Source organism: Zerene cesonia, chromosome 26, assembly GCF_012273895.1.
Source record: "Zerene cesonia ecotype Mississippi chromosome 26, Zerene_cesonia_1.1, whole genome shotgun sequence".
Lineage (NCBI taxonomy): Eukaryota > Metazoa > Arthropoda > Insecta > Lepidoptera > Pieridae > Zerene > Zerene cesonia.
In genome coordinates, this window is record NC_052127.1 from 2475823 (window position 1) to 2496635 (window position 20813).

Consider the following 20813-nt stretch of genomic DNA (forward strand, 5'->3'; position numbering starts at 1 on the left):
TTGTGACTGACAGATTTTCAACATGTATAAGTTTTTTTTTTACTCACGGCAATAAGTTTAACTATTTCATTTTAGTCAGTTTTTAATAATTGACTGCAGATAAATCTTTATGGAAATCTAGCTGCGCCTCGCGGTTTCATCCGCGTAAGTCCGTATCCCGTAGGAATATCGGGATAAAAAGTTGCCTATAAGTTATTCCAGCTGTCCAGCTATCTACGTATCAAATGTAATTGTAAACGGTTCAGTAGTTTTTGCGTGAAAGAGTAACAAACACACACATCCTTACAAACTTTCGCATTTATAATATTAGTAGGATTAGTAGGATTAGTAGGATTCGTAGTCGAATAGTTGGCTACATTCAGGGAGTTATTTAAATCACTGATTAATCATACATTACATATTTCGATCTGCCTACACGAACATTTAAAAAATATAAATCAAATACTAACGTGTCATTTTTAAGTTATTTCAATTATAGTTTCACTATTTCATATCTAGTATTAAAATGGGAAACATTTTATATGTACTTATGTACGTACAATCTCAAATTAACATGCTTATCGATTGTTATACGAATTAAATTATTACATATAACATTGGTTATTTATGTAAATGTCGCTTCATAGGTGGTCCATTATCCATAATAATATGTTAAGCGTATAGTTCTGTGCAAATCAATAAATATAGGCACGAAATTACTGTCATTCCGCCGGGAAATTATTTAAAGTTACACATACCTCTTTATATTATGGTAATAAGTAATAATAAGAGGCAATTCCTGTAGATTATGCAGGCGTAACTCGATAGATGTTACGATACAATGATGTAATGGTTACATTCACTGATACTCGTGTAACGGTTATCACATTTTATGGTAGAAAGCGTGAAGTTATGTGTATTTGTTATTTCAATGTCAAATACCGTTTCCGTAATGGGAATAGCGCTGCGGTCTAGGTTGAACGATAAACCTATTAACTAATCTTTGCACATATGATGCGAATTAAATATACACAACCGAATCTGTGCTGCAAAATGTTCTATTGATTATTAAACTGCGACATTTATGTTTGCATAGAATAGTTTTTATGTCATAGCGGGCAACTGAGGTGGTAGTTCGCCTGATGGTAAACGATCACCACCGCCCATGAACATTCGCAGAGGTAGTGCCTCTGCGAATGCTGCTATATATATTGACTGGAACGGTTAGGAAAAGGAAATGTGGCATGCCACTATTTCACGCCGGTTTTCTGTGGGGGTGTGGTACTTACCCGGTGCGAGCTGGCCTACAATTCCTTTTTACAATTAAAATAAATGCAATGATATATTATATATTTGGTTTATAATAAAAATATACAAAATTGTAAAGCCTACATTCCTGACAGAAACCACTCATTACTGATTCTAAACATATTTCAGTCAATGGAATTTTCCAGCAATGTCCAAAACTATGAGTCTTATTTCTATAGAAGCATAATGTTCCCAGATACTAATAGATCATTAAATCTATGGTTTATTCCAGTACTGCATAAACGGTCGGTGCATAACCGAACACGAGAACATAATACCGGACTATTCGCAGCACACGCCGAGCTACGTGCGCCCGGAGACGAGCCCGTTCTATGGCAACATTACGAGGTAATGTGTGGGGATGATACGAATCTATTGGGTTTATAGTGAATGATAGTAATGGATACTGTAGATACAAATTTGTTGGCGTTAAATTTTTTATAGATTTTAATGATGTGACTTGATGTAATCACGAAATCATTATTATCATTCAAATGATGAGAAGAGTGCGCTTTTTATATTATATCTAGAGTAGAAGTTTACAACATTAATTTATAAAGGAATAAATCTCATAATTGTTATTTAATTATTTCAACAACTATTAAGTAGGTAGATTATATTAGTTATTTTGCATGATATTAATGTGTAGTTATTGCATTATACCGATAAAATACTAATAATGGTTTTTTACAAACACATATACAGTATCGAAGACACAACACAGCCATACGTAGCTAGCACACCAGCGTCACCTATCTACCAACAGAACTATTATACAAATTACCAAAGAAATACAAACCCGGCGGCAGACACAGTAACAACGACGACTACCACAGAGAACCCATACAATTATTACTACTATAGTACACAAGAACCAAAAGAATACACGGAAAAAATAACGGAAGTGACGAAATCGAGCGTGTCCTATCCGCCATCTTTGAATCAATTCTCTGTGTCCACAACGAGAAGCCCGTATGATTTCCATGATTTTTTCGCGAAAACGACAAAAGCACCCGAAACCAAGAAAGGCTTCTTCAACAAAGAGGACCTAGAGAGTTACTTCTCGAGAGGCACCACAAAGAATCCATTCCCGGACAAGAGTATCAAGTCAATATTCAAATTCGGAACGCACTACTCCCAGGGGAAATCCTCCGATAACTCCATTAGACCAGATGCAAACTCGCAACAAGTACAAATCGAACCAGCGAGATTGGTTTTCTCGTATCAGAGGAATCTCACATCCGGGGAGCTTATTCGAACGTAAATGTGCCAAAATACTTATTGGTAAGGAATCAGAACGAACTTGGATCAATTCATCCTTCGCTCTCATGGATGATCATACTTCTGCATTGGACACCACAATCGTTTTCATATATCGTTACTTCGCCACTCTTTCCTTCACGAGTCGAAGCTGTGACTATCATGCCATCTCACTCTTGCAACAAAAGACCTCAATTAATGAGAGCGAGATGTTTGCGCTTCCGACTCAATCATTCACATGTGTGCTACGTACTATGGAATGCCATTGTATACTTTCAGCAATATATAATTAAACACAGTTTCCTTGTGTACATAACTCAAGAACCATCCTGAAACTACCCATATCTCTACACTTCAGTCATTGAACTTTACAAATTGTACTTCTGGCTGTCTATTCATACATTTACTCTACTCTACTATACTTTGTACTCCTCTGTGCACGAAGTATGTCGTACATACTGAAGTCAATATTTTCCAATAGAAAAAAAAGATTAAAAAGTTGCCCTCAAATTAAATAGATTGCGTCAAAATGTTGAAAGGCTATTTATGTACCACATACTCGTATTTACTTACAACTTTAAAATTGACTGTATATAGTGTGCTAATACGTACCGACATTAATTTATCTTTCCAGAACTTAATTTTACAATACCAATAAATTTTCCAATCACCTCAATCAAAGATCGTTTATTATAATAGGTAATGCACCTACGTTTTACGATTAGTTTGAAAACAGAAAACAAAGCAATAATACTATTAATTTAATTAACCTACCTTTGAATCTTTCTAATCGAATAAAAAAACCTAATCATATTAATATAACATTTCATTTATTTGTTTGACTTACACTTTATGTTACAGTAGCCGCCACTAGCGAATCGAGCGGTAAACAAAACAGAAGACTGCTAGCTGGATGGATATACGAAGCAATGGCGCCAAATCGCCTTGTCCTCGAACCGTCAAATCCAGTTCTTATTTTGCAGATTGTGAAGTGTTCGCATATTAAACTTGAATATTACCCTTTGAATTTGTAAATTCTGTTTTTTTTTCTCATATTGTATGCACCTGTTATTGCACAGTTTATGTTTTTGACAGATAAAATGCGTGGCAAAAGTTATGTCATGACGCTCGTCAAAAAGAAATTGACATAAAATTCTAGAACATTTTCTTTTATAAATGAAAATATCCTTAAAATGATCCTAAATCAGACTCATCTGGGTAATATTCAATATACAGCGGGTAAAATGTGCGCAATGCTAGTTTGTTTGAAAAAAAAAAACGTGTCTGAAGACAATTAGTGTCAGACATTGTTCTGTGAGTGATATTACAATGTGATTGTGTTTTAATGGACTTTAAGTACATTAGCTTGTAACAATTGTGTATAAATACGATGAACAAGATGAAAACAAGAATTCCTTAACATAGCTTAAATATATTTTTAGTCTATGGTATTTCGTTTAAAAACGGTTGTAAAATAGTATTTTTCTAAGAATAAAATGAAAGAAACTGCCAAGAAGTGCCTTTTATGGATAATTATTAAGATAATTAAGTTGATAGCGCTTCTAAATCTCTTCAGGCCTACGATATGTTTATTTCATGTTATCGAAAACTTACGTTATCTATGTGCGGTTACAGTTCTTTTTAAATTTAACTAAGGCCGGACTCGTATCCACTATTTATAATAATTATAATTTTAACTGACTTGGCGACTGGATCGCCTTTCATAGATATATTTTACCTATTTCCTTTACATATAGCACTAGGTTCTACTTGCCAGTGTAAAATCGATAGCTTGTATAGTATTTTCTTAAAGTTATTTATGTGACATAGACAAATAAAGTTACCATAGATTAGTTTGGCAATATTTTTTCACGAACAACTCCGTAATGTATTACTTGCCGACTATTTATTCTATTTATATATGATACCTTTGTCATTAAGTACATTTTAAGAAAAAATACAAAATTAATTTCTATAACATCTTTTATTCCATCTACTTTGCACACCCATCACCGCACTAATTGTAAACAACATTTGTAAACTTACATACTTTAAATTGTGTATTTAAAAATACAGAAAATGAACACAAGCAAAGTCAACCAAAAAAATCAAAATATACATATTTTTTTGTTCTCCAATACAAAATTAACAAAAGTCAAGGTTAGAATGTGATAACTGACTTGTTAGAAATGTGATATCAAGTCACAATAATTATGCAAATTTAATACAAATTAATGATGTAAGCAACTTGTTTTTTTTTTTTAATTAAATCTAGAATAAAACATAGCTAACAGAGTTAAGTTGGTCATTACTGTAAAACAAAATCTTTGTGAGTATTTTTCTTGCTTTAGACGCAAAATTGATCATATGTAACTTCAAACATCAATCCACAGATTACTTAATGCAGCAAAATAAAAAAAAAAACAAAGTATAATATATTTATTAAACAAGGTGCTTACAACTTGTATAACTTACATATTGTACTTATATTAACCTGCTTTCACTGGCAGTTTGCTGGATCCAACATTCTTAACAAGCAGTTTTGTTAACATGCCCACAGATAACACAAACATTAGACCTGCCGGCATGAACTTCCTGCCATTGTAGTACCTGTGAACACAAAATATACAATTGTTTCATTTAATTGTTTTAACTTAACTTTAATAATATTCACTATACAAACATTTTTGTATTGTATAAATAAAAGTTACCAGGTGATTATTTCTTATGCTAAATTTTATGATAAATGCTCAAATTTGAGGAACAAGGGAACTAAATGTGTTAAAAGTCTGTTTTATAATGCCATTAAGTATATTATGCCCTGCAATACAGAAACCAGGGATATGTAGATGTGTTTGAGAATGTATAAAAATGTAATGCTATATAATATATGATACACCCTTCAACATTTCTTTTAAAGATGAAAACCTGATTTTTTGTCAAATTAATCTACATTACTACATAGTAATTTAATAGTAATCGATGAATTTAATTGTTTATTCCGAGTGATATTTTGCGCATGAGTGTTTGCGGCCCTGTGTACCACCAGAGCCGGCGTACCATCGATTCGTTTATTGTATAAACTAGCTGCGCCCCGCGGTTTCACCCGCGTAAGTCCGTATCCCGTAGGAATATCGGGATAAAAAGTTGCCTATATGTTATTCCAGTTGTCCAACTGTCTACTTACCAAATTTCATTTCAATCGGTTCAGTTGTTTTTGCGTGAAAGAGCAACAAACACACACACACATCCTTACAAACTTTCGCATTTATAATATTAGTAGGATGTGTGTGTGCATCATAGCAGCTCTTGTATTTTCCATAAATCATACTTTGATCAGAGTAATGAGAGTGAAATATTTTATTTTACCTTTTCCTTAGCATGACATAATGAAACATGTCTTTATTGAGGATGACCTGGTTTTTTGGCACAGGTATATTTATATTTCAAGAACATCAATCAGTGGAACTAATAAAATAAAATCAGGTACTCAGAACAGAACTCGACTGTTAAATACACAAATGCTATTCATTCATTAGATTGACAATTTATATTGTATTTAGTTTGAACCACCTTATGTCAGGAATGACTGGATCAATTTAAAAATTCTTTCCCCATCAGATATATATGTGATCCCTAAGCGTTATAGGCATATATATTTACCACAGATGAATGAACTTGACTACTCTGACATATGTTTCAAGAGAATATGCAATATATGATTGAATGTGAGAAACTGAATTAACATTTTTTATCTTCTAGACATGTAAGTTAAAAGGAGTGCCTGTTTGTAATATTAAAAATAGCCGTTTATTACTAAATATAATATCGAGCTACTGGGTAGGTACACCAAAATAACATTTTTTTACAATTTTTGTCTGTCCATTTGTTCCTAATCTCTAAATTGGCTGGACCGATTTTGATGACACTTTCATTACTACATATATACATTACATTAAGTGTAAAATATATATCTGAATTATTAGAGAATAAGACAACAGTACAACAATATAAACCACTGTTGCCATACAAATACTTATTAGTTATAAAAGAATGCTATAAATTGCCAGTCTTTTGTTATTGTTGAAGGGATCAGTAAACAGACCTGTATCCCATCAGTCCACCTAAAGCAGTTGTTGTGCCCAGCATCAGTGTGTAGTTAGATGAATCTTGACTTAACTGGTAGGCTCCAACACCTGAAATATAATGATGTATTTTTAATTTTTAGTTTTATAGCATTGAAATGCTTTATAAATGAGAAATTTTGAAAGAATAGAAAAAATGGAAAAAATTTTTTGATCCTGCCTCGTGATCAAATTTTTTCTATTCTTTCAAAATTTCTCATGATGTATTTTATATACCAAATTCAACTATAATATTTAATAGCAATTTTTTGTACAATCCTACGAATCTAACATTGGGATGCTGGGAGGACATGAATAATCAAATTTTACTTAATATATTAATGTCAATTGAATATACTCAGAACAAATAAAAATGTCTACAATAAATGAGACAATAATATTTATCTTGACAGATACTGTCAGCTACGAGTTAAATAAAAAAGACAATTTAATCTATATTATGGATATGTAAATACTAATAACATAGCTGTTATTAGGTGTGACAAATCTAAATTAAAAATATAAAGATGAAAATTTGTTTATTTGAACACACTATTCTCGGGAACAACTGGACCAAATTTCAATAATTCTATCACCGTTTGATCTGCAGATGGTCCTTGTGTACTTTAGGATATATGTATGTTAATCTTAATATATATAAAAAGTTATGTAAATTAAACAACTTATAACTCAGAAAGAAATCTGAAGTTGGAACATAAAAAGTCTTACCGTAAAAAATAAGCAGTCTACAAACACTGTGGTTATATTTATATATGTATGTATGTGTGAGATATGACAGTCTGTGAAATGCTATATTGGCATATCTCAATAGCAGTGTAGATGTAAAAATAACTATTGATGATTATACATTACTGCATTTATACAAAGGACAACAATCTATTCAACATATTCAACATAGGTTTAATAGGTACAATAAAGTTTTATTCCCCAATTAAACAATACTTCAGATTAATAAACATGTGCCAAAAAAAAAACACCAAATACAAGGTTTTCTTATTTCTCAATTCTTATAATATCTTACCCAAGATAGATCCGAAGATAAGCCCAGCACCTAGGGATGGTATGGATCCTGAAAAATAAATAAAAACAAGAGCATTATAATTTTCTTCTAAATTTCGAGACACGCTCATAATCTTTTCTAGAAAGTTCTTATAAAAAGAGTAAATAGTATTTTTAACCAAAACCGGCAATTAACCAAATATAGGTAAACAAAACACATACATTTTAGTCCACCACTAAACGGTTGTATGTCCAGTATTGAAATTCATCCATGATCGTGCACATTTTTATATCTTATCTTAAACTTAGAATATCGGTAAACACTACAATTTTATATTAAATTTATGTGATAAAAAGTGGTCTGATAGACCTGTTTTCTAATTAACATTATTAAAACCACTAACCAGCTTTAGCATATCCCATAATACCACCAGCAGCAACAGTCGCAGCATATGCGAATCCTAAAATATCGACTCCCATTTCTGATTCCCTTTAATTACTTTACAAAATATTTTTCTAGTTACGACACGTCTATTGCAAAGTACAATTTAAGACAAATTGCAACTTGACAATTGACATTTGTATTGTAATTTCACAGAAAATATTTGACAAATGTCAGACTTTGACATTGGCATATTGCATTCGACTGTAAATTAACTGGTAAGTGCTGCCTCAACTCAACTGTCTTAGTCAAAGATTTTGAATGTCATAGCGAAAACGTTCTCAATCTTGGGCCTCAACTATCTTCTTCTTCTCTCAATTAATGGCTCCACCCAATAAATGCGGACTCCGCCAATGTCCAGTTTGTAAGGGAGATACAGGACTCAAATTTCAGACAGGCTTCAACCATCAATACAATCCCTATTCCCTAATTTGAAGCCTGCTAACCTTGTCACTAAGGCATATGAAACTAGCTGACTGCGCAAACGATGTTCTGCCTTACTCTATCATTTAGGGGTATTAAAAAAAGGTTTTGGCTTATTCTCAGACCTTCCCGATATGCACACAAAATTTCATAATAATCGGTCCAGCTATTTCGGGGTAGAAAGGTAACTAACACAGTGAGAAGAGAATTTTATGTAATATAAAGAGAAGAAATGATATGTTAAAAGTTAAATCTTAAACAACAACAGCAATAAACAAAAACTAACAAACAAGAAGACAAGTAACAGCATTTAAATAAAAAAGCATCGTATTTGTTTTTTTTTTTTCAAATTCAAACCCATTTAAAAGTTATGAGGAGACAAACAAAAAAATAGTGCAGTTGAATTAATAATTTTCTCTATTTTTTTGAAGGCTAAAAAACAAAAGGTAAGACAAAATTTAAACATACATCTTTATAATACACATGGTATTACAAATAGTAGCTTATTCATACATAATTGTGGTATTCTCATGGACACCAATGGTCCAAAGCACAGCTTTCAAAAAACTTTTAAACATTTCACCCAGTTGAAAGTTTTGAGAGATAACAAAAAAAAAAAGCTCGAATCTCTTCAATTCCTTACTTTTTTTATAAAAGTATTCTTTTTAAGTTGGTTTTAAAATTACCGAATTAACCAAAATTAAGAATGTGGTAAAAGCAGCTCACATTGGACTTCTATGTAACTGCAAGAACAATTAAAGCAAATTTTTACTAAGAAGGTACCTAACTCTTGCCTTTGGTGAAGAAAAATAATTAATACATAATAATTTAATCTGTAGATGATGGAGATCTAATTTCTTCTTCCACTTCACGCTGTCAATAAATGACACAAGATAGTTTCCTATAATTTTTCAAAATTTTTTAAATTTAAAAGTCATGTCTACTTTGTAAATCAGATTACAAGTTTGTGTAAATTATAATGTAGAATAGTCAAGGCCAGAGGCACTATCTATTTCGTCATACTGCGTTAAAATGAATCATGTCTAACATAAACAGTTGATAAATTGTTACTACAGGAGTTATGATTTAGGTGATATAAATGAGCAAATAAATTAGTATTTCGGTGTATTCTGTTTTAAGCGGTTGTATGGGAACAATAGTATCAAGTATTGAGTTAAAATCTTTTACGTTTATTTGTTGAAAAATGTTAAAAAGTGCTTCGAAAGTGACGATAAACACTGGTAACGTGTTAAACCTCATTGATATCAAGAAAAAGGCTGGGCAAAATGTAACTGAAGAGGTGAGCTAACTGAAATATTTTCAATCTTGTATGAGTTGTTTTTAAGATACCTGAGACAGTTTTACCCACCTAAAATATTAATTTGAATATGCAATCTGTGTGAAGACAGAAAAATACAATTTTATTCTTTGATACAGTATTTAATTTATGAGCTATGACATAGACATAATGATACTTGATAATTGGCCTATGACAGTATAAAAACATTTGGTTATATTTTGAACCTAGTTCTAGTCCACTGTCAGTGTATTCTGTAATTTATTAATTACAAAAAAAGCGCTTATATATATATGTAGAAAAATAGATATTTTATGCTTTTTCAATGAGTTATCTACTTGAATTAAGTTTAATTACCTAATAAATTTACATGACAACAAGTTGAAAGTACCTAGTAACATAATTCTTTTTTTCATTATTTTAATAGCTCATTAAGTAACATAAGGACAAATTACAAGAATAAAACTAAAAAAAAAATGTCCATTTTTTGTATGTTAAATGGGGATTGCATTTTGGATTCAATACAATAACTGTTTTATTCTATTTAGCTCCATATAATATAAACTTTATGAATCAGTATTGTTGTTTTTTTTTTCAACCTCAGATTGCATACAAAATGAAAGGGACTGAATATTGATCAATGTTAAATTATTTTATTTAATAGGGACCTAAAATGTCAAGCTATTAAATGCTGAACTAACATGAGATCATTTGAATACATATAATTATTTATTCACTATATCATGATGACTTGCACAAATATAACTGTTTAATTATTAATGTATATAGAGGATTGAGTTAAGTATCTTGAAATAAACTATGACAGAAACACTTTAACCACAAATAAGCATAATGATTGATTTTGCCTTAAATGGTAGAAAACCATGATAAAAGCTTTCATTCCTTATCTTATCATTGGGTCTGTTAATTATCGAATACAGTTATCTTTTCAAAAAATAAGGGACTATAGGGGGTTTTTATAGGTATTCTAGAATATGACTGTATTTAATATTCTAACAATGCTCTGCAAAACATTCTTCACCTTCTGTATTACCATAAGTCCACTGTATATAGAGGAAGAACCTAAATTGTCTGACGTATGTTAAAAACTATATTATCACATATGGTATAGTAATTCACATAGAATTCTCAATATTGGCAATACATATGGCATCCTTGCTACTGACTTAAACAATGTTATGCAATTGGACACGATATTATCATAACAAGGAAGTCATAACATGTATTTCTGTTATCTATCGATAAGTACTGATAGGTAATGCAAAAAGCAAAGATAAGTTATTTGTGGTATGTAATTATAGTATGGGGGGGTATGAATAATATAATTTATGAACTATAAATTATTTGTTAAGGTTACTGATAAAGAAATATTTATGTATTAGTTCATCTTAAAAAATGTTCTATAAGTACAAACAGATAATTTTTCAATATTTTGGAAGTTAACAATTCTGTTAAAATGTATTTAACAATTACATTTTTTCGTGGGTTATTAAATACTGACTTTTTCAAATGCAGAATAAACCTTAGACACAGCTTTTTCAAGAGGACATTTATGTAAATAACCTTGCATAATAACATGACCAATGAAGCATTAAAATTAATTAAGCTAAACCATGCAAATCTGTATTTCTTATAGTCTTACTAGAGATGTTAATCATTAGCTAAAAAGTATCTTTAAGTATACTTCTACCATTAATTAATAAAGCTTTTAACATTCCAGCTGACAGAGAGCATCAAACTAACTCTATCAGAATGGGGTACACAGAACTGCCAGCCCGTGCAGAATGGCACGGTGGAATCGAAGGAGCCATCTCAAAATTATATGGTTCTATCCACGTCGAAAGCGTCAGAGGCCGTGGTGAACATCACCCGGCCGCACGATGACGTGCAGAACAAAATGGAGGAAGAGGAACGCAAGAATCTGAAGATTGGTGTTAAGATCTTCATCAATGAAGATAGCACGGCCGCTCTGACTGAGTGTTTGGAGAATGGTGAGTGATTAAATATAGAAATAATTTTTTATAATGTATGTTTGTTGCTGTTACATGCGAGAACCACTTAACGGATTTTAATTATACTCGGCTGTGATGTACTTACGTAATAGATTAGTGAATATGCTATAGAAATACATTGGCCTCAGTTTCAGGATGGAACTGCCTGGTATAGACATGTATTAAAATATTGTAGCCGATTGAGTTAAAAAAAATGCTTAACTAGCCGCTTCAATCTTTGCCCTGATAGACGTGAGTTACAGAAATAATAAAAGATTAAGTGTGTATGTATTATTTAAATTCTTTCTGGATTCAATTCTGGGTCCTCTTGGTCTAAAGTTGAACATGCTAACGACCAGATTCACAAGGCATCTCATCAACGCAACTGATAATTCTAGTATCTAGATTACAGTAATTAATTGCGTTGAATGAAGCCCGTAATTCATCTTGCATAATACGACCTGCACAATGTACATATTGTACCTTGAATGAGTCATTATTTTGAATTATAGGTTCTTTGTTTATACTTAAAAATGTGCAATTAAAATTCATAATGTATTTATATTGTGAGTTATTGGTGTTTGATGTGTATTTTGCCATGTCAATTATTTTAATACTGCTCATATAAAATTAAAGTAAATAAACTATGCTATGTACTCGCTATACTTATAGGTCTTAGAGGTTATCATACGAGTAATATTAACAAAAAAAAATCATTTTGAAAATTTTCAGCAACATAATGAACGGAGTCGCTTGCAAAGCTAGTTACTACATAGAATAAAACAATGTTGCTTTCTCTGTCCCTATGTCCCTTAGTATGGTTAAATCTTTAAAACTACGCAACCGATTTTGATGGTTTTTTTTTTTAATAGATAGAGTGGTTCAAGAGGAACATATAACATCTATTAATGCCGTAGTTGATCGTTGTGGTCGAATAATTATTCCTAACGATGTTCAAAGTATACCTTCGGCGGTCGCGTAATGGCACAAAAAAAAACATCTCTTCTCTATACTTACAAAATTCTCGTGTCACAATGTTACTTACCATACTTCTTCAAAACAGCTGGACCGATTTTTATGAAATTTTGTATGCGTATCGGGTAGGTCTGAGAATCGGCCAACATCTATTTTTCATACCTCTAAATGATAAGAGTACGGTAGAACGGCGTTTGCCGGGGCAGCTGGTATAATATGGAAACTACCTGTCTTGACATTCAAAAATGCTTGATAAAACACATCAAAATACACTCCAATAGTTATGCGCCAATTGATTAATTATTAATCTGCAGACATAGTTACACTAAAATACTAAATATTTCAGGACATAATTAGGCTCTATTTACTACAGTAAAATATAAAAAAAAAACATTATAGGATGAACTAAATTGATTTACTGCTGATTTGAGCGTGGACAAATCAATGAAATAAGATAAACATATAAAGTTATTGTACAAATTATATAATATATCAAACAAATTTGAACACTTATCAAAGATTGGTGACAATTCTTGATAAGTGTTCAAATAGGAGTTAAATCTGTCCGTTTGCAGCGGGTGAAAATCGAATCTGAAGGAGTTGGTTACATATATACATTCTACAACTAGATAATAGCGTGTTAAAAATGAAACGAACAATGATTTTAAGTTAAACTTGCAACACGTATAAAGGGAGTTTATCCCGAAATATAATTAATCAACATCCCGTTTTCTATTCTTGCAGATATCATTAATATATCTTCCTTTAATTTCAGTATTCACGGCGCTCAGAACGGAGTTCATTGAAAACGTAATCCTATCCTATAATCCTGATATCCTGCATAAAGAAGACACGCGCGATGATACAATGAAGAACGCTTTCACCAAAGCATCCCCTATTTCCTTGGGCAGCAATGTTGGTGAGTAAATTAATCTTCTATGTTTTTATTTGTTTTTGTTTGTTATTTCGGTTTAAAAAGTTACGTCAGCTAAAGATTCAAGGCCTCCAAAACCCTACCCTAAAATGCGAAATGTTAAGAGAAGTATTGTTAAGTCCGCCCATAGGATGGGCACAGAGTTATTTCTACCAATTCTAAAAAAACCTTAACCTTAATAACCTTATAGGTTTTAGTTTTCTATGAAAATATCCGGCTAGGATTCATAATTCTTTATGTTTGTGTTAATTCTATCATAGAGGAGAACTCTATTAACATGAGATCGGAAGGTTTTTCCTTTTATCCCTAGTGCCAATGACTGCAATACAGGGTCGAGCCGAGCGAATGCTGTCCAAAATTTGGCACTTCGTGACGCGATGTCCAATCCAGATATTTCTATGTCTCATATGGTACTTTAGAGGTAAGAGAATTTATTGTCTTATCTCTGTTACCTATATTTGTACTGTGAATGTTCCATTTAATTTAGTAATAATTCCTTGTAATCGTGGAGGGATAGGTTGTGTTTTCTTAGGGTTCCATTAGGTACCCTGATCTTATCGCAAGATTGTCTTTATGCTATTTACCTTTGCTCAGTTGAATTATCTGGTAGTTTTTAAATATTATTTAATTATAATAGACAACGTATCTGGGAAGGCTATATACTACATTGATTATGAAAAAAAAATCAATAGGGTCGTTGTTGAAATCATTGCCAGTGCACGATCTTTAGGCATGCATATTCTAGTTTTGTAAATAATAAACTAAACTGTTTTTTAAAGATCTTTATGCTATGAATGAATGTGTTATTCAAAATTCATATTCTCAATTTATCTTGCTTGTAAAAAACGGTTTTTGTTGGCCTTGATTCTTGATGTTGATCTAATCTAGAGATATCGGTGCATTATAAATGAAAATATGTGTTAACCGATTTTACATAAAGAGGATTCTGATTGTCTGTTTTTCTTTGGTTTGTGACCTCAAAACTTTTGACCGGGTGAACCGATTTTAATGATTTCTTTTATTGCAAAGCTAGTGCCTTCCCTGTGGTCCCATTTGGTCTAATTCTGACATTCTTGAAGGCGGTTATAATTATTAGATTTCATATACACTATATATAACTTTTCACCTTCAATCAAGATTTTGACCCACTAGACAAACAGGTCTAATTCAAACTTTGTACACTTATCAAGGATTGGTGACTATTCAATAATTTCATGAGTTTATCTTATTATCCTGATTGGGAAAGCCAGAATTAAATAATTTCCTTACATTAACGAAAAAAATAACCCAAATTGTCGAAACCACCAAATGCATAATATATTTCTTATTAGTATTTTTTTTATTTATGTCATAGCGGTTAACTGAGCTGCTGGTTCGCCTGATGGTAAACGATCACCACCGCCTATGAACATTCGCAGAGGTAGTGCATTTGCGTATGTGCTGCCCGCTTTTATGGGATGTAGAATAAGGAAAAGGATTGACGACTGGAAAGAAGGAATGGACTGGGAAGGCTGAGGAAAAGGAATCGGGCTTCCCTCCCACACTCACCGAACCTAACACAGTAATGCTACTATTTCACGCTGGTCTTCTGTGGGGCTATGGTACTTCCTCGATGCTAGTTGGCCCAATTCGTGCCGAAGCGTGCTTGACTCCCACATGATATAAATTTTCTTTGTTGTCACATGTCATATAAATAGATGTTTTTTTTTTCTCTTTCACAGGACGTATACCGAGTACGGAAATGGAGGCGGACAGTGAGGCTGATGCGAAAAAATGTGAAGCTATTCTTCCTGGTATAAAAGTATTGTGGGCAGTTTTGGAGGACTATGTGAAAGATGGTAATATTTTAAAAGATGCTTACATGTACTGTATACATTTAAATTGAGGTTAATAGTTAAATATTATATCGATAGCAGTAATAAGTTTGCGTATAAAGAAAAAAATAATACTTCTAATATCGATAATTTGTAATTACTAATGATAAAGTTGAAATGGCTGCTTGGAATTGATGATTGTTCGATTTGTCTGCGCATGTGATGAAGGTAAACATAGTGAGGAAACCGGTATGGCCGAGAATCAAAAAATTTCGACGACATGTGACATCTGCCAATCTGCACCTGGCTAGCGTGGTGGATTATGGCCCGAACCCTCATTGGATGCCTGTGTCTCAACAGTGGGAACACAGGTGGGCTAATGATAATCGGTTATTGTTTTATACTACAAGGGCGCGTCCAGCAGCTGGGCGTGGCGGACGTGGGCGGCGGCTGCCTGTACAAGCTGCACGCGTGGGCCGCGGTGAAGCCGTCCATAGCGCAGATCAACCTCGCGTCGTGCTGCGTGGTGCCGCCCTCGCTGCACGCGTTCTGCAAGGCGAACGACGTGCAGCTGCTGACGCACGCCGATCCGCCGGGTGAGGGGTGATTTTAAAATAGAAAAAAAATAGAAAAAAAAAATTAAAAAAAAAAAAATTCTATTTTTGTCCACAATAATTTTATATTACGTGATAATGGAACTGCTTTTTGATTTTAATAATAATAGTTTATTTTTGACAAATAAGTAAAAAACAAGCAGTACACTATGTCTATGAATCAATGGGGTAAGCTTCAATTTTGAAATAAAAGCACAGCAAAAATATGATTATTATTATTTTATATCGTATTCTTAAATATTACAGATCTACTGTCAGTAGCTGCTGTGAAAACACTAACAGACGCGGGCATCGGCTGCAACAATCTGGATTGGTGCGCGCGATACCAAGTGCACATCAAGTGTCGCGGCGTTCTCGCACTCAAAGGCTATGTGTGCAAGGCCACCGTCGGCGAGCCGCAGAAATAGAACCTCCTAAAAGATTGTGTAAAGTTCCAGAGCGATATGGAAAATTTTCGAACGTTCTGGAATGTTGTGGAACGTTGTAAAACATTGTTATACGTTCTAGAACTTTATTTGAAAATGTTCTCGAACGTTCTAGAATATTATGAAACGTAGTAAAGCGTTCTCGCAATTTCGAGAATTTTATGGAACGTTCACAAAATTCTTCAACGTTCTGGAAGGTTTTAAATTTTATGTAACGTTCTAGAATGATTTTGAACGTTAAAAATGTTCACATGCGTTGTTAAATGATCGCGAACATTCTAGAATGTTACCGAACGTGTTAATAGGTCTAAAATCATTAAGAATATTCTAGTATTGGCTGTGTGTGTACAACCATCACAAAAGATTTATGTGGCTTATATTATTATACAAACCAAGTGAATTGGAATTCTGTTAAAAATATATGATCTAGCAAAATACACTGTGGACCTTAAAAATATTCTGGCAAATTGTTTTGCAATTGAAATTTGTTTTTTACCTAAATGTAGAAGATTTGACTGCAAACTGTATATAACATAGAAGATTCGTTTAAAAGATATGACATGCTGTAATCTAAGCTAGTTCTACCCAAAACATAGAAGAATATTCCAAGATACAAAGTAATGTTCCAGAACAAAATATAATGTTCTAAAAGCAAGACTTCAAAAATAAGCCGAAAAAGTGCAAAATAAGTAATAATAAGTAAATACAGATAAATTGAATATGATATTTTTTAAGTCGGTTAAAAACGTGAAATTATATGTATGTTTCAATTAAAAGGATTATTGGATTAATTTTGTTCTGTTTAAAATTGTGAATTTATAAATAGATAAATTATTATTAAGCCGTTATTTTTAAGTGTTTTGTGTCGAAAGTTTCGTAGTGAATATAGTTTGAAAAAACATTATGATATGAAATAGCTGGACAATTTTATCATTCCTTATAAAATACGAAGTGTTTTTACAAATACCATTTTATAATAATTGACAAGCAATTAGTTATGTCAACTGAATTATTTACTTTTATAGTAAAGAAATAACATGTTTTCAAACATAACTATCATATACATTACAATATCATGATCCGTTATAGTTGATGTATAACCCGCGTTAAGCTGTTGAATGTTTTTATCTCGTTCATACAACTATTAAGTGAGATTTGAGTGATAAGGACACAACGTTGGATAAGTATTGGCGGATCAAACGTTTTTGAATTTCGAAGGTCGTTAGAATTTTGCTTTTAAAATATTTATAACGTGCCAATAAAAAACATAATTATTTGCGGTTGAATTTAGAATCTATTCTGTTTAGAGAATGTCGTTTAAAGAGCAAGAGATCCATATACTATTTTTGAAGGTGCAAGTGAGATGGCAGATGCTTAAAACTTATTTATTGGTATGACATACATTTTACCTCTATTTGTGTAGTAAAAGTTGATAAATTACTTTATTCAATTGGCATTTATAATTAAATTTTTGGTTAAGTTATTATAATATTGTTTTGGGAATATATAATCTCATATTAAAATGTGATGATAAATGCTTATTTTAGATTTTAGCAAAAAAAATTGTTTGTTCAATAAATGTTGATCGTTATCAAAAGTTTATTTAAGAATAAAATTGGCTACATACAATTAAATGTATTTTTTTAATATACTTATCATCACATCTTGTTTTGTATTTTTGTATGTTTGTATAGTTTCCACGCAAAAACTTCTTTTACCATTAGAAAGCTGCAACTTCACTGAGTGACATAGTCTTTATAATATGTACTACTGGTGAAACCGAGCCGAACAGCTAGTAAGATATAAGTTGCATTAGCCCTATACCCAAGCGTCCATGAAATTCATTTTTGTGAGAATAATTGAGCAAATGAAAGGTATCAACATCTATTATCGCTATTAATTAACAACTTTATTATTTTATATTAACCCTAATATTAAGTAAATCCCTAGACCCCAAATTGATCCTACAGTATGAACTATATTGAAATGTATGCAACATTTACAATGCTCTAAAAGCTATGACTTTATTCGCCACAAGTAGTTACTGGGTAAAATTTGGTGCAATTTAAATTTTGGCGCCTTGCAGAAAATAACAGGCTAATACTTTTTTCATCAGGAGTAATAAATATTCAATAAATAAATGACAACAAGGCGTTATCATATACTATTCTCTACGTTGTACTAAAACTATTTACGCTACATGGGCAAGATAGAACGGCAAATTTTGTTGCATTTCTGACATAACGTAGCATCAAATTCCCACACAAATCAATATTTGAATGCAACATATGTAATAACTATACCTAAAAATAACTAGCTGACCGGGCAAACGCTGTTCTGCCTCATTCCTATCATTAAGAGTTATAAAAAATAGATATTGGCTGATTCTCAGACCTACCCGGTATGCACACAAAATTTCATTTCTATCGATCCACCCGTCTCGGATGAGTAAGGTAACTAACACGAGAATTTTACATATAAGAACACGTAGACCCAATATATCATCAATTCTAATCCTATGTGTTTTCTCACTACATATTGTGTTCAGTTGTTTTCAACTTAAAATGAAGATATGTGAAAGCACTTGTAGTGGCTCGCAGGTGGAAGACGTTAGAGTGAGAAGATCTTTACAACTGCTGGCCTATTCCATTATTATACTTCATTATTAATACACCACTTATTAAGACCTGCTATTTAATACATTTTATCGGGGATGCAAAACGAGGCAAGAATGCAATAGATTTATCATGTTATCAACTTCACGTCCATTCGAAAATCTTAGGCAACAATGAGGAACTGACATAGGTATCCAAGAATCAAAAGCAATCTATTCTGTGCTAAATTAATCATGGATATCCGTAATCAAATGAAATTCAAATGTGTGGACAAAAACAATGTATGTTATCAACAAATATGTTGTGTTTTTAAACCATCCATCAAGCAACAAATTTTCAATCAAATCGGTACAGGCGCAGGCGGTAGACGTTTGGTGATAATCACTCAGTACTCTAGAATTCTGAATAACATTTGGATACCTAATATATACAAATTCTTATCCATATTAATAACACGATACCTTCTGCAAAGTATGCTCGAATCTCATATTTAAAGTGTAAATAATAGTAAAGAACGATTGTTGTTAGCCTGTAACACTTCTAGGATCATATTATCACTACTAAAACAAAACTACACCACTTTAAATACGTTGTGTGTTATTTCTTTCCATCTACACATTACCATACAGGCATAACATTACGTTTCATTTCACTTTCAAGGATTTCTTGTATTTAAGTCAAGACCACCCCATCTTTCCGCTATTTATTAATATTCCGATCAGAGCTCGGAACGGAGCGAAAATCTATAATCGTGTGTTAAAAAAGGGGTAAAAGGAAACAGGATATTGCCTTCCGCGGCGACCCTCGGCTGTTTATGTGCATACTTTAATTTTATCGCCGCATTATCGCTTGTAATTGTTGATGATATAATCGAAATATTGTTTGTTAGTAAGCAAGCTCTGTGCTAGGTAGTGAGGCAACTTTTTGTTTGATTGCGATTTACGTTCGAACCCCGCCTCTCGATAAAATTTTAGCTATTTTTAATTCATATATCATATGAAATGGTACGAATATCATATTTGTAATATTATTACGATATAATTCCATTGCATCAGATATAATCTAAAAAATAATATGATACACATTTCTTTATTTTATTTAATATTATTATGATATAATTCCATTGCATCAGATATAACCTAAAAAATAATATGATACACATTTCTTTGTTTTATTTATGATTGTTTTGCTGAGTTTGGGGAGTCGGTGGCGGTTAGATTTCTGAGGAAAAATTAGAAAAGACTTTTATTGCCCTACAAGTGGTTCAAGAATGGGCATAGCATCGAGGTGCCCTGGTTTCGATTCCAAAATGTTAATACATAAGCTGTCTCGTTAAGTTGAACTTAATCTATAGAAAAACATTTTATTATTATATACCCAAATTATCATTTTATTATTTTTTCAAGTGATCAAGAAACTGTGACCAACCCAGTTGATACCTACGTATTACGGTACAAGAAAATTAAACCTACACTGGCCTTTAAATATGATCTTCTATAATGTTAATGTTTGTATCACTTGGATAATCTAGATACTTAAATGTAATGACACCTTTCACGCTTAAATCTAAG

The 20813-nt window shown here is 32.2% G+C and overlaps 3 protein-coding genes across 6 annotated transcripts in view; 2 read left to right on the forward strand and 1 right to left on the reverse strand.

Annotated features, from left to right (window-relative positions):
• LOC119837189 (A disintegrin and metalloproteinase with thrombospondin motifs 16) overlaps positions 1-4959 on the forward strand; it is a 110618-nt gene extending 105659 nt beyond the window's left edge. For 2 of the 4 annotated variants that reach the window (XM_038362714.1, XM_038362713.1), the window contains 3 exons: positions 1520-1635; positions 1993-2571; positions 3409-4959. In XM_038362714.1, the coding sequence (XP_038218642.1) occupies positions 1520-1635; positions 1993-2551 (675 nt within the window). In that variant the 3' untranslated portion in view covers positions 2552-2571; positions 3409-4959. The remainder of the gene's footprint in view (positions 1-1519; positions 1636-1992; positions 2572-3408) is intronic. The other 2 variants (XM_038362715.1, XM_038362716.1) reach the window with 2 other exon arrangements.
• Positions 4517-8272, reverse strand: LOC119837190 (transmembrane protein 14C). Its single transcript, XM_038362717.1, has 4 exons — positions 8096-8272; positions 7714-7761; positions 6653-6743; positions 4517-5157 (listed from the first exon to the last, which is right to left on the reverse strand). The coding sequence occupies exons 1-4, from the start codon at positions 8169-8171 to the stop codon at positions 5037-5039; spliced, it is 336 nt and encodes a 111-aa protein (XP_038218645.1). The 5' UTR covers positions 8172-8272; the 3' UTR covers positions 4517-5036.
• Positions 8273-9434: 1162 nt separating this feature from the next.
• On the forward strand, positions 9435-17300 carry LOC119836991 (glutamate--cysteine ligase regulatory subunit). Its single transcript, XM_038362470.1, has 6 exons — positions 9435-9856; positions 11595-11865; positions 13616-13759; positions 15496-15612; positions 15999-16184; positions 16449-17300. The coding sequence occupies exons 1-6, from the start codon at positions 9761-9763 to the stop codon at positions 16607-16609; spliced, it is 975 nt and encodes a 324-aa protein (XP_038218398.1). The 5' UTR covers positions 9435-9760; the 3' UTR covers positions 16610-17300.
• The last annotated feature ends 3513 nt before the right edge of the window (positions 17301-20813 follow it).